Source organism: Terrapene carolina, unplaced genomic scaffold (assembly GCF_002925995.2).
Source record: "Terrapene carolina triunguis isolate 2854851 unplaced genomic scaffold, T_m_triunguis-2.0 Scaffold62, whole genome shotgun sequence".
In the NCBI taxonomy this organism is placed as follows: Eukaryota; Metazoa; Chordata; order Testudines; family Emydidae; genus Terrapene; species Terrapene triunguis.
In genome coordinates this window covers 53,183,294-53,198,044 of record NW_020664413.1, presented here as the reverse complement: position 1 = coordinate 53,198,044, position 14,751 = coordinate 53,183,294, and the positions used below count along the sequence as shown (strand labels likewise).

General features: G+C 41.5%; 1 protein-coding gene across 3 annotated transcripts in view; it reads left to right on the top strand.

The window, feature by feature from the left end:
* Nucleotides 1-14,751, top strand: part of HECW2 (HECT, C2 and WW domain containing E3 ubiquitin protein ligase 2) — a 240,733-nt gene that overhangs the window by 147,971 nt on the left and 78,011 nt on the right. For all 3 annotated transcript variants that reach the window (XM_024195306.2, XM_024195308.2, XM_024195310.2), the window contains 2 exons: nucleotides 11,497-11,597; nucleotides 12,868-14,226. In XM_024195306.2, the coding sequence (XP_024051074.2) occupies nucleotides 11,497-11,597; nucleotides 12,868-14,226 (1,460 nt within the window). The remainder of the gene's footprint in view (nucleotides 1-11,496; nucleotides 11,598-12,867; nucleotides 14,227-14,751) is intronic.

The window sequence follows — 14,751 nt, the reverse complement described above, 5'->3', positions numbered from 1 at the left end:
AAATGAAAGGATTGTAATTGATTATTGTTCTGAGTGTTGGGAATACCACAAAATTGAAATTGACTTTCACTATGAATAAAGGTTTGATGGGCCCCAAAATTCATCTATTGTGCTTTTAAAAACTTTTTCTTAGCTTTCGATACTATTTTTTTTAAAAAGACAAGTTTTCAGATAACCAAAGTGACCATTGGTGGGGATGGAAACACGGTCCAATCTTGCTTCGTGGTTGGACAGGCTCTGGAATTCTATAGTTGGGCAAGGAGGGAAGGATGAAGGAAAGGGATCTGGGCTGGAACACTGGGGCCTGGCATTGTGAGTCAGGAGGAAGATGGCTGTAGGTTAAGAGTGGGCCTGTTAGATAGATAATAGTATGTATACACATTAAAATATCAATTAAGAAATAACCAGTACAGTACTTTGTTTTATCAGGATCTTTAAAATTCATATAGTACATTTAATAGCACTAGGAATAGACAACAAATAATACTTCTCTTAATATTCACACATCTGAAGACAATGGGAGGAGTTGAACTGTGTCAAACACTCTTCTTTTAGGGCCTGATCCAAAGCCCATTGAAGTCAATGAGTCTTTCTACTGACTTCAGGCCATAAGAAGCAGAAGCAAAAAGTGCATATGTTCTTCCCAGGAAGTTAAAGGGCGTGAGAGTAACATAATGTTCTTGCATGACAACCAGGATGTAAACAAATAACGGCCTTTGCAGAGAAAGTTTGCAGATCCAGTACAATGGGTCTTACTCCTGCTTGCAGCTTCTTGGAGGCGTTAACCAGACTTGTCAATCAGGCAGGCTGGGAGTGACCATATCCATGAAGACCCAGCCAGCTAGCCAGTTTGACCTGCCTCCAGCAGCTGCTGGAAGACTTTATCAGACCTCCTGCTTAGAGCAACAAGAAAACAAAACCAAAAAGGATTCTAAGCATTACAGGGCTGCTATTTAGCCTCAGGAGTGGCGGGGCAGGGGGGGAGAGGGTCTGCAGCAGGGTTGCTGGAAACTCCCTGTTTATACTGAGGTTGCTGCCTGCAGCAGCTTCCTATGTAACATGTCTGGGCAGGCATTTCTGGTGGAACACCTCACAGCCAGTAAGAGGAATAGAGAAGTTGGCAGAAAAGAATGCGAAAGTGTCTGGGCTAATCAGACCCTATTGTGTCAGCTGTGCCACAGCTGCCAGGTTAATTGAACCCTGTTTGTGTAGTGGATCAGACATTCCACACTGGTGGGACTGATGGGACGGTGCTCACTGTGAATCAACCAATCCCAATATAGCCAGTCCTGCAGGGCTGGAGAGAGAGCAGCCCAGGCGTGGAGGAACAAGAAGGCGGTAAGGGGCTACTGGAACAGCACTTATTTTTGACTAATTTAAGGTGTAAGCCAGCCTTTCTGGAAGTCTGCCTGACACTGAGGGATCCATTGAAACAAAGGAGCATGCCATGCAGCTTTTGTGCAGCTCTGCTTGTCTTGCTAAGGGATTCAGTGAAACAAAGGGCTGCTGCTGTTTAGAACAGCAGGGCCTAATATGGGATTCAGTGAGACAAAGGCAGGGTGTAGAAAAATTGATGATTTAAAAAAAAAATTAAAACCTTTAAAACAATTTAAACCAGATTTTCCAATCTCAATTAAATATAGGTTTATTTAAAAAAAAAAAAACCTGTTTGAATTTGACAGCTTATTATAACTTTAAGCCTTAACATAATGTATTAAAATAATTTAAATACCAAAAATAATGTAAAGAAGTACATGTTTGCTGTCATATTTTGAAGAAAGTCAAACTAGTGAATTGGTGAAGTCACTGGCTATGCATCTAGAACCAGAGTGTGTTGAAGTGCTAAACTGGCTTTTGACAGCATGTAGCCTCTTCTGTAGGAGCAGAGAAAATATTTTCTTCATTTCAGTTTATTCAGCTAGCGCAGTTGAATGGCTAGTTCGTTCAAAGTTAAGAATCCAATTGGGAGTTGAAAAAGCAGTTTCAAAAAGTAGACGTGAGAGGATGAGATCTACTAGTTCTAAAATATTGAAGGACATAGGGGCCAAAATTAGCTGAGTTCCCTAACTATAGATAAGTCTTCCTTTATTTAATAATTGTTAGTTTATCAAAATGTGTTTTGCATTTAAATTTTTTTCTTTTGTATCCAGCACATTTAAGTTAGTAATATTATTTTTAAAATGTATGCTTTTTTGTGCTTTTTAATTGAATTTGCATTTCCATCCATATATAACTTAACACAAATCAGAAGTAAAAATTAATCATCTAGTAAATAAGAAATGGCATCATTCACCATTTTCTAATCATAATAAAAATGTGAAAATTAAGAATCTGAATAAATGTAGGTTAAGCGATAATATTGCTTAACTGTGTGTGGATATAGTGTATCCTCCAGGTTAGCCCCCCACACACAGGAAAAAAAAGCACTGAATTTAGTGTAAAGACTATATTTAGTTGCAGATCAACATGTTGTAATGGTTACCAACACATGAGACTCAGCCTTTCTTTAGGAAAATAGCTAAATTAGGATTCAAAACCTGATTTAAAATTATTTAAATCAAGGTTTTTGCTTGCTGATTAAAATCAGTCCACCCAGGACCAAGGACAGTGCCATGCGGCATCTTGTGTAAGACTACCTGGTTCACGGCAGGATCCAGTGAGACAAAAGGGCTGTGCCATGTGCCCTTGCCTCAAGCAGGGGTTTAGGGAGCATCTGTAAAGTTTAAGGAACCCTACTAAGAAATCCTCTCAAAAGAGTGAACCTTACAAATCTTACACTTATTTCAGTAGCACAGCAGCAGGTTCTCCCTCCAGGGTCCCTCTTCAGTGATATTCTGTTATCATAGGCGATAGAGGCCATTCTCTCTCCCTTTGTCCCACCGTTTAGGGGGTGGCAAGCTCCATAAATCAGGGTACACTCGGTGGCTGGACTTCAAGATTAATTTCTCTCACTTTTCCCCCCTATAACTCTGACAAACTGGGAAGGAAAGATAAAGGCATGCTACAGATTCTGGCCACAGGAGTCACTCCTCCACAAAGGAAATTTCGAAGGCTTCATCCTCCTAGTAAAAGGAGGAAAAAGAGGTGCAGGGACTTTCTTCCCCTTCTAGCTCACTGTAATGCAAATCTTCCTAGAGTAAAGGCTCTGAAAGGGACAAGAAAGAGCCCAGAAAGTGCAGAGAAGTCTCCTCATATTCACTTATGTGAGAGCTGTTTCAGTCTTTGGGCTACAGCCCTCAGAGGAAGAACCTCAGAGTCGGTTTTTGAGGAGCAATTTGAAACCATTCTCAGGAATATTATGTGGACTGTATATTCTTCCAGAAATCCAATCCCCAGGCAAATCAGGTATTTGTTACTATTAAGTATCCTGAGGACAGGTGCTTCGGTAACTATAAATGGCACTACCAGGGAAATCCTCCTTTAATAATAATAATAATTAATAATATAATGTAAAAATAATCATAATCGAAGGCACTCTGGTAGATCAAAAGGAAATACAGACCTTACTGTGGGTCTTGGCACTCTTTGATCCAGTTATGAGTTATAGGAGGTATGTCAATCTAGCTGAGCTGATTGAATACACAAAGTGGCATAAGAGACAGAGGAGATACTGCAGGACAAACCTCTGCGTTTTTTCAAGCAAGTATGACTACAGACTGATTCAGTTTGAAGTGGTTTCCCAAATAGAGAACATGAAATTTCAAGTGTTGGATCAATGCTGTCAGAAGAATGAATCTTAACCAGAGATACCAAGTGTGGCTTACATCTGAGATTAAAAGCATTCCAAACCAAGATTGACATCCCCTTCTTCCAACCAATTAAAATGCGAGCATATGAAGGTTGCAGTATTAATCTGCTTCAAAATTGATCTCCCAGGGAATAACAAGATTTACACTTCTTCTTTGTCTTCTTTCTAGTGCCCAAATTCCAAACAGGGAGTCTCAACTGGAAATTCTTGAGTGGATTTTCTCCAAAAGCCATAGTTCAGTTCAGGATGGAGACCTTAAGTTCTACCAAAGCATCCATTTCCATCAATAATTGATCTGATGAACACCTATTTACATACTCTTATGCGACCCTCTCAGAGGAGATATCAGTGTGACATACAACAGACAAAGTTACCAACTATACCTCTTTATTCCTGGGCCTACCTGCCTTTTTAGGGGTGTTTTCCAAAATGCAAGTCAATGCTGTTTTTTTTTTTCGAGCAGAAAGGGTTCCCATATACACATAAGGTGTCCCATCCATCAGATTACTGTTCCTGAAAAGGCCCACAAAGCAGCCATTACGCAGTTCAGATTTTTTGGAACATGTTTTTTGGCAATATCACCAACATCCCGATGATGTCATGCAATCAATATTACTTCTGGGAGTAGTCATAGATATCTGCTTCCAGAGGCGTTTATTTCTATCAGAGATCAGGATTCAGAAGCCAGTGCTCAGAAGTCACAATGTCACCCATTCTGCAGTCACATCTATCATGGTTCTGATGTCTTGGATAAGAATGAAGGGCTCTAGCAATAACATTCTGTTGAAAGAGAGACTTCATGTGGGTTATTTTCTCCATAAATTTCTAAATATCTTGAGTTTGTAGTACCCATCATTCCTGTTTTCCCTTGCCCCAGTGCCAAGGAGTACTTGGAAAGTCACAGCGTGTTGCAGTCAGAAAGGATTGGTGAAGAAAATCCATGCCAGCTTCAAGAACAGGGAACCTTATTGAGGGAACCATTTTATCCAAGGATAATGGAAGATGAGACCTCCAACAGAGGAATCAGGTTTTAAGAGTCCAGTCTTGACCAGCCAAGATGTACTGGTGGTGTCTTACAGCACTTCAGCAATGGCTTTTATCAACAAGGTGGTGCCAGATCTTCAATGTGGCTGCGAGCTTCTAATCTCTGTTCCTGGGGCATATTTAAAAAAACAAGAAAAAAAAAAGAAATTGCTATATACTCAAACACCTCATATAAAGAGGAAATAAATATCAGTTAAGAAAGCAAAGGAAAAATACAGGAGAGTGGAGTCTATAGCCCGATGTCTTCAAGGGGAGAGACAGCCTTGAGTTGCCTGTCTGTCAATGGACCTATCTGCATCCAGAACCCAGCAAAGAAACTGAAGTGTTGTTCCAGATGAAGAAATTGATAGGCCATAGCTGCAATTGTTCACTTTCTTTCATGGCTCAAAAGCATGACTGTTTTTTTGTGGGGGAGGATGTCATAACATACTCCGGGACAACCACAAGAAGCAGAGTGAGTGGGGGCTGGCCCTACATTGTCAAGGGAAGTTCTGGGTCTCACGTCCAATTCAAGTGGCAACCTCTACAAGAAGAATCTGCTGAAGGACAAAATTCTGCTGAAGGACAAAATTCTGCACCCAAGGCCAGAAAATTAAATCTAACCGAATACACAATATATGAGATGTATCGAGTAAAATAGGATATTCAGATATGTTTATAACACACTTCTCTTTTAGCCTTGATAAGGTATTTTACAAACAGGGCATCTAAAGGGGCTGGTCTATATGTATAGCATAGTGGTAAGTTATAGGCCTGGATGGATCGCGTCAACGCAAAGTGGGCCGAAAGAACAAGAGGACAAGTGCTCATTCATTCAGAGCCATGGAATCCTCCTGACCTGAAGATTCATACATACAACATACAAATACAGATGTACAGTGGCTACCTGGTCATGTTTTTTTCACACCTTCACTAAGTTTTGCAAATTTAAAGTTTTGCAGACTTCCTCAGCCTCTCCCATTGGATGGAGGGGTCTGCATGATATGTTCACCCTGGAATATATTTAAAAAACAGTGAGAGCGCTCTCTCCTTATTCGTTCTTTGTTTTCCTTCCCTGGTTATACACTTCTTTTGGACATCCCACTATAATGGATCTGCGGACTTTCCCTATAAAGAAGAATAGGAAAATTTCTTACTTTATCCAAAAATTTCTTTTCTTCTAGCAGAAAAGTCCACAGATCCAACCCACCCAGCACAAGGATTATGGTTCTGAGGGAGGCTTCGTGTCTCACTCTCCTCCATTATCTTTATGGGCACAATACCTATATTTCCTTGGGGTGGAATTTTTACTTGTGGGAACAGTGTATTTGGAGTGGATTTTCACGTTGCTCTGCAGCATGAAATGTTTTTGTATGATTTTTTTTTATTAACCTGTAAATTAAACTTTAAAGGACATAGCTCTACAAAACAGCTTTGGAAGTATCTTGGACTGGCTAGCTGACTGGGTCTTCGGGAGTGTGGCCACTCCCAGCCTCACTGATTGACAAGTCTGGTTACTGAGCCCTAGAAGCTACAAGCAGGAATAAGACCCATTGTGCTGGATCTGTGGACTTTTGCCTTAGAAGAAAGGAAATTTTGGGCTAAGGTAAGATGAATTTCCCTCTTTTCCCTAGATATTAACACCAAAATAAGAAATGGAGAAAGGCAAATTCAATTTGAAAATAATTTTAATTTTTAAGTCTCCCAAGGTGGTAGTTACACAGGTAAATTTTCTTTAAAAAAGTATACCATTAAAATGTTGATGGTGCCTTCTATTGAGTAATTTTGTTTTAAAAGGATCTGCCTATACACTTTATTATAATATCAAGAGTAGCCCAGGTTCATATATAAACTGACTTTCCTAAGAAGTGCTATGTTTAAAAAAAAATCACGTTGCTTGTTTATTGTTTGGTTTCTAAATGCTGATATTTATATTTGTTCTACTTCAATAGTTTTATTCCGATCTCAGTTTAAATAAAATATGATGCATCAGAATAAGAGGCTTATTCTAATAAATTTGCACACTGCTCAACACTAGAAGAATATAATGACTCTGTGAGCGACTGTCAGAATATTGCTTAATGTGTTCATTTTCACGTGGATGCTCAGAATGTTCTTCTAGCTCTCTATTTCATAGTAGTGCTTTGTGTGAAGTCTGGGGACTACCATAGTGATTTTGGTGTGCTTATCCATATGCAGGGAGTTCTCTTCTGTATGTTTTGCAAGCAAAAATTCTGGAAGACATTTTCAGTCTCTGTATTTCAGTTGTATATACATTATCTTAAATCATTCTGAGGAGGAAGGATTACATATAAAGTACACAGGGAGAAAATGGGTGGGTATTCAATTTGGTGACGTGTTAGCATTAGAACTACTTTAAAACAGTCTTGAAAAATGATTTTGACCTCTCATCCAGGACAAGTAATTACTGTTATTTTTATTGCAGTAGTGCCTAGGACAGGGGTGGGTAAACTACTGCCCGGGGGCCGCATCCGGCCCTCCAGATGTTTTAATCTGGCCCTCGAGCTCCCGCTGGGGAGCAGGGTCAGGGGCTTGCCCCACTCCGCGCAGCTCCTGGAAGCAGCAGCATGTCCCCCCTCCAGCTCCTATGCGGAGGGGCAGCCAGGGGGTTCCACACACCGTCCTTGCCCCAAGCTCTGCCCCTGCAGCTTCCATTGGCCAGGAACCGTGGCCAATGGGAGCCGCAGGGCAGCGCCTGCGGACAGGGCAGCACACAGAGCCGCCTGGTCGCGCTTCCGCCTGGAGGGGGGGACATGCCACTGCTTCTGGGAGCTGCTTGAGGTAAGCACCGCCTGGAGTCTGCACCCCTGATTCCCTCCCACGCCCCCAACCCCATGCCCCAGCCCTGATCCCCCTCCTGCCCTCCAAACCCCTCAGTCCCAGCCCAGAGCACCCTCCTGCACCCCAGCCCTTCATCCCCAGCCGCACCCCAGAGCCTGCACCCCCAGACGGAGCCCTCACCCCTCCACACACCCTCCTGCCCCAGTCTGGAGCTCCCTCCTGCACCCTGAACTTCTGATTTCTGGCCCCTCCCCAGAGCCCGCACGCCCAGCCGGAGCCCACACCCCCTCCCGCACCCCAAACTCCAGTTTCGTGAGCATTAATGGCCGACCATACAATTTCCATACCCAGATGTGGCCCTCGGGCCAAAATGTTTGCCCACCCCTGGTCTAGGAGCACCAGTCGGTGATCAAGGGCCCATTGGCTAGGTGCTAGACAGATATACAGCCCTTTCCCCAGTGAGTTTGCAATCAAGGTTATGACAACGCAATGGGTATATGAAACAAACTGATTGGAAGAAAAGTATAGACAATATAACTGTAAAGTACACAAATTATGATAAAGTCAGAAGTAAGCTAAAGTCAGTCTTTCTTTTTGGACAGGTTAGTAAAATGTAATCTTTCATGATCCTGATGACTTCAAGGACAGGTGAAGATTTTGTGCCTGGGTTAGTTAAAATTAAAGCTTGAAAAAAATGGCATTAATCCAAATCCCAAAGGTTTAACTTTGTATAGTATAGACTTCTTTTCTTTTTATCCTATACTGATTTTTTTTTACTGTGCTCGTCACTGTAGTATTCCAATAGCGTGTTAAACTACGTGACTACACATTTGTCACGTGTTTTGTTCTCTCCCCCTCTCCCCAGAGGGAGAACCATGTGCAGCGGAGTTTCTTTTTTTATATAGTTAGTTTCTATCTATCTATCTATCTAGACACCAGTCGCTCTGTGTTTATATCAGAGAAGGCAAGATCAAATTAAGTATTCCTCGCACTTGCAGCGGAAGGTGGAGTGAGGTTTGTGATAGTCCTTAGTGGGAGTTCATTCCACAGCCTTGGACTGCCCCTGGAGAAAGTTCTGTCTTTCAACAACAATAAAGCGTGTCTGTGTGGGAGTGCAGTTGTGCCAAAAGACAAAGTTGTTGACTACAGTCTTCATCCCGGAGCTTTAGATGGTCTTTTAGGTATCCTTGGGCCCAGTCCTGGGATCTCTTTGAAGGTAGGGACTGAGACCTTGAACTTGATTTGATATTCTTTGGGAAGCCAGTGTAGGTACTGGTTGAGAGGTTTGATATGTTCCCAGTAGCCATTGTGTTGCTGAGGAGATGTGCGGCAACGTTCTGCACCAGTTGGAGTTTCCTAAGTGCTGAGGGCTATACTGATTTCATTTTGTATTTTCTCTCACAAACACAGAATTGTGCAATCTGCTATCTAGATGCTTTCTACAAAGCTTTCTACAAAGCTTCTACAAAGCTCCCTCCTTATTAGAACAGAAGAGTAGAATGCAAACAAATTCTAATTAATCCACCTAGTGCATTTTTTAGCACTGAATCATCTTCTGAATAAAAGTCCATTTTGAAAGTTTAGAACTGTAAGATTTGAATTATTTATTATTGAAGTTCCTTCTTCGAGCCTTGGCTAATTATGAGGAATGTAAATGTTGAATAAATACTATACAAGCTGAAGTCTGGAAGCTGCCATTCTCTAAATACCCTTAATTTACATCTTATCTCCACATAGAATTAGCCTCAATTTCAGCTACTGGTGCAAATGCACTTGTGCAAACCTCTCATGTAGACAAGCAAAGCCACAATTTGCACCAGTGAAACTTCTTCTGATTTCACAGAAGGTATTATACTGCTATTATAGAAGTGTATTTTGTCTCTAACTGGATAACTTGTGATCTAGCCACTGGTATCGAGTGGTGGAAGGGGCTAGACGTGTTTATTGAGAAGGTACTTGCTTCCCATGAGGGCTTTTTCCTGTTACATGCTGGGGATGAAGTAATTTGGCCGTTTTCCAGTTTAAACATTTAAGGTCCTGATTCACTACTAAATTACTCCAATAGATTACACCATCGTAAAACCAGAGGTACACAGTGATGAATCAGACTCTTATTTTGTATATTTAATGTAATGCTGTTTAAAGAGATTCTTGCATTGATCATCGACTCAGATCTAATTTCCTACCAGATGTGCCAAATCAACTGAATAAACAGGATTTATTTTCACACACAAAATACACGTACACTGTGGTTGCCCTGTTGAACAAAACTTGCTTTGGTCTGAGGAGCACAGTAGGAATACTGCGTTTTGTACACAGGAACCATAAATAAGCATTACTGGCTCAGGCTTTTTTCCCATGTCAGTGATGTTACTCTTGAGTCATAGGAATGTAATGGCATGTCTGAAGCTTGGAACTTGCCATTCTCAAGGTACATTGTGCTAATTTAGGCCTTGTCTGTATTTGAAATTAGTCCTGATTTCTGGCATTGTGTGGCAGCACCAATACTCTGCATATTTGTGTAGTTAAAGTGCCAACACATTTTGAATTTTGTGTAGCTGTTGTGGAAAATATGAAACATAGCCAATGCTAGTGACACTTTTTTTTATTTGAATACCAAGCAGATGTTAATATGGCCTGTCCTAATGTAGGCCCTAAGGGTGTGATTCTCACCCCCCATTCTGGCCCAGTTATGCGGCGTAAAATGGCTGGAGTAGCATAAAGAAGCTCTAAAAGCTCTTTTTCCATCTGGAGGAGGATTATGCCAGCACAGGAGCTGTGAAAGATAACCGAAAGGCTGTCTTCTGAGGATCCCCTCCTATGCCCTGGCAAAGAGGACATGCCTGATTGAGGACAGGAGTGGCGTGTCTGTAACAGGGCTGCAGCATGCAATGATGTGGAGATTTCAGTTGGTACTGTGACCCATAGAATAGCCAGGAAAGGCTGCTGCAATTTAAGACTTGTCTGCCAAGGGGTTTTTTTATATATATCCAAAGGTGTGAATTTAAACCACTATAGTTATACTGATATTAGCCCTACCCCCCCCATGTGGAAACACTTACGCTGGTATAAAAGTGGCTTTTTTTTGGTTTAGTTTGTCGTTTGGGAAGGGGTTTAAGCAGAACCAGAAAAAGTCTCACTCATGTTGGAATAAGTATGTCCAAATGGGGGGTTACACCAGTATAACTATACTGGTAAAACTTCCCCATGTAAACAAGGCCTTAGACAAGGCCCCCACAGCTGTCTAAATTATGTTGGAGAGGACCCCGGGCTGTGAGTTCTATGCTGTTCAGAATTCTATCCTAAAACCCAATTCAGGAAGCACTTGTTTAAGTCCCATTGAAGTTACTAAGGCTTAAGCACATGTTTAAATTTAAGCGTGTGCATAAGAGCTTTGCTGAATAGGAATAGATTTAAGCATATGCTTAAAGTTAAGTGTATGCATAAGTGCTTTGTTGAATTGGAACCTAAAAATAAAAATTATAGTGTCCCTTGTTCAGGTAAATAATTAAAAATATTTTCTGTGCAGTGAAAACCACCAGAGGGCAGAATGATTTCAGAAATAAAAAGGTTTTGTAATCTTAAAGTGCACACATTTTTGTTGTTGTTTGTTTTTCAATTAAGAGAAGATTTGTGGGTGGATGAAAGTTGCCAGTGCACAATTTATATTTGGAATAAGGACAAAAGCATAGTTGATGGATATGCTATGTTGCTTTATCTGGTAATTAATTGTCTTTTAGGAAGTGTACAGTCTGCATGCTCTGTTACACAAACTAACGTGATGCTCACTTTTGTGAATTCATGATTCTGTATTACCTTTTATTATGTCGCACCTCTCTGACAGGAACCTGTGATGTAAAACATTTGAAAAATAAAATAATAGTAAAAAGTCTAGAGAACAGTATTTTTTTTCTTCTCTGCAGGGACCAGATTCTTAGCTATAACCTTGGCAGAAGGCTCCCAGCTGACCATGTAAGTGGGTATCTCCAATTCAAAGTCGAGATTACATCTTCCATTCATGAAGGTGAGATTTAAAACCTGTGCACACTAATGATTGGGTAGAGAAAATCACTATGTACTATGACTACCTGTTACACATACTAATCCTGTTGTGTATAGTGCCCCTATTCTAGAAAAGCGTTGTGTGAAAGTGATGGACCAAACGTTTCAAAGATTATTATTGGTAGTTCTACTAAATACTAATTTTATCCTACTTATTTTCTACTTTTATTATTACTGATATATTTGAATGTACTTGGCATACTGTATTTTCATTGTAGGGAGAGTAGTTGACCTCATACATCCTTTTCAATTCCTAAAGTGTAAAAATGTCTCTGAGGATATGTCTACACAGGAACTAGACACCCATGGCTGGCTCGTGCCAGCTGACTCGGGCTTGTGGGGCGCGGGCTGTGGGGCTATTTCACTGCTGTGTAGGCTCGGGCTGGAGCCAGGCTTTAGGACCCTGAGAAGTGAGAGGGTCACAGAGCTCGGGCTCCAGCCCAAGCCTGGAAGTCTACACAGCAACTAAACAGCCCACAGCCCGAGTCAGCTGGCACAAGTCAGCCAAAGGTGTCTAGCTGCTGTGTAGATATACCCTGTGACCCTCCTCCCTCCCTGGGTTACAGAGCCCAGGCTCCAGCCCCAGCTCAAACATCTCAACTGCTGGTTTTAGCCCTGTAGCACAAGCCCCACGAGCCTGAGTCAGTTGACCCAGATTCTGAGACTCACTGCTGTTGGTCATTTTTGAAGTGTAGACATACCCTTACTGTCCATGGAACTTTAGATCCTCCTTTTCTAAAGAGGAAAAAAACCTCTAAGTAAATATAAAACTGTTCTGTACAGAGTGTGATATTTGTACAGTTTGTGACTGCCCCATAAGGCAGTTAATGTTGCAGTTAATGTCAGTCTCAGGTTCTGTGCAGATTCTGCTCTTCGGAACAAGAGCACAGACTTTAGAAAACAGGTTTTTACCTTGTTTTGTATAAGAGCCAATTTTGGCAATGTGCTGAATATATAAGAGCAGGATGGGAGTCCTTTATAATGATACTTCATACATATTGTGTTTCCTTTATTGTATAGAATAGGTTAAACTTATATTGAGCAAATTCTATAAATGTTGGTCCTGCATTTTTTTTTTTTGGTGGGGTTTTTCTTCACTTCACTGTTTGTATGCAGCGAATGGGTATCTTAACAGAAGTGTGTTTTTATAGCATCGTGTTGTGCAGAGATATTAGAATAACTGAATGGATGTATTCATGTGTTTCATTCCCAGTCTTTGTGTTTCATTGCAGATGCTTCACCAGAAACCGTTGGTACTTTGCTAGGAGTGAACTCTGTGAATGAAGACTTAGGAAGCCCTTCTGATGATGAGGACATGCCAGCAGGGAACCATGACACACTTCCAGTTTGTTTAAATGGCCCAATCCTTGAGGAATCTGTTGGAAATGCAGTCCTTACACATTCTTTAAGGACTAGTACAACTCTGGAAATGGACCAGGAAGAGTTAACCTCTACTGCTGCAAGGTCATCACCTAACAGAGGTCGCCAGGACTCATTGAATGACTATTTGGATGCAATAGAACATAATAGTCATCCCAGACCTGGGACATCTGCCTGCAGTGAGCGTTCACTTGGGGCATCCCCAAAACTAAGGAGTAGTTTTCCTACTGACACGAGACTTAATGCTATGCTTCACATTGACTCAGATGAAGAGGAGCATGAGTTGCATAAAGATCTGGATTTTCAGTCTTCCTTGGAAGAAGATGGCGGTTTAGTAATGTTTAATGGTGCTACAAGGAGTGTTGAAGGAAATTTTTTAAGTTACTCATCATCAAATCCGATAATGCAAGGTCCTGCAGAGGATGGGAAAGCACCAGCCTTCGAAACTCCTTTGCAGCCCTCTGATAACCAGCAGGAGACTCTCCAAGGGCTTCCACCATCAGAGTTTGCTGGAGAAGAAGGTGAAGGCCAGCCAGATTCTCAGAATAATCTGTCGGTAGAATGGGCTGGCAGCGAATTGTGTGCCTGTCAGGTGGCAGAGCAGCCTACTAGCAGTGCAGACATGGGAGCTTCAGACTCTGCCATTGGTAGTAGAAGAGGTATTAGTGAAACGGAATCCCTTGACCAAGGATCTGAACCTTCCCAGGTATCCTCAGAAACTGAGCACAGTGATCCTGCTCGCACAGAAAGTGTCAGTGAGGCCAGTACCAGGCCAGAAGGAGAGAGTGATGTGGAAGGGGCAGACAGTTCCTGCAATGGAAGTGTGACTACACGTCTCTCCTCAGTCGAAACTCGGTGTTCTTCTTTGGAAAGTGCCAGGTTTTCTGAGACTCCTGCCTTTTCTTCTCAGGAGGAGGAAGAGGGAGCTTGTGCCACCCCTGTGACCCGAAGCGAGCCTGCTGCAGAAACACAGGACTCTGTGTGCACTCCTGGCTCCTTACCGGCGGTGCGGTTACCCAGCAGCCAAGAGGAGGCTCGGCAGCTGGCTGAAGGAGGGGAATTACAGGATAGAGATGAATCAGAAGAAATTTGGCAGAGGAGGAGGAGTCTGCAGGCTGCAGCTGCAAGTAGCCAGTGTCAGGATGAAGAAACTGGAGGTACCCAAGCTGCTTGCGAGGAGGGAGCTACACAAGTTGAAGGAGCTAGTGGAGGTAATTACTATGGAGACAATAAATGGGGCTGTTTTTTGAGTGAGAAGGCTTTTCTGCAGTCATTAGAAGAGCTGTTTAAAAATACTTAATTCATAAAAATTTCAAAATAGTTCTGTTCTTGGTGGGGTTTGAAATAGTCTGATTTTTAAAAAAACATTGTAATAGTATTTTAATCAATTTGTTATGGTTTTGAAAATCAGATTTAAAAAAATGGAAATGGAAAGTGTATCTTGGAAAAGAAATCAGAACATTTTACTGTGTTGGCTAATCAAACTTATTAATGGGGAGGAAAAACAAATCAGAAAACTAATACATAAAAAATTGAGCACCTGGCACTTTTATTGTTTTGGGGAAAGGGGAAAACAAATCTTTATGCATCATAAAGTGCAAAGAGAACCAAAGCTCTATTTTTTAAAGAATTATTTATCAGATTTAAAGCTGATTCCCCTTCTATTTACAAATTCTGATCTGCTCAAGCATGTCTCTCCATGGGAAAAGATTTCATACATTCATTCTATTTACAAC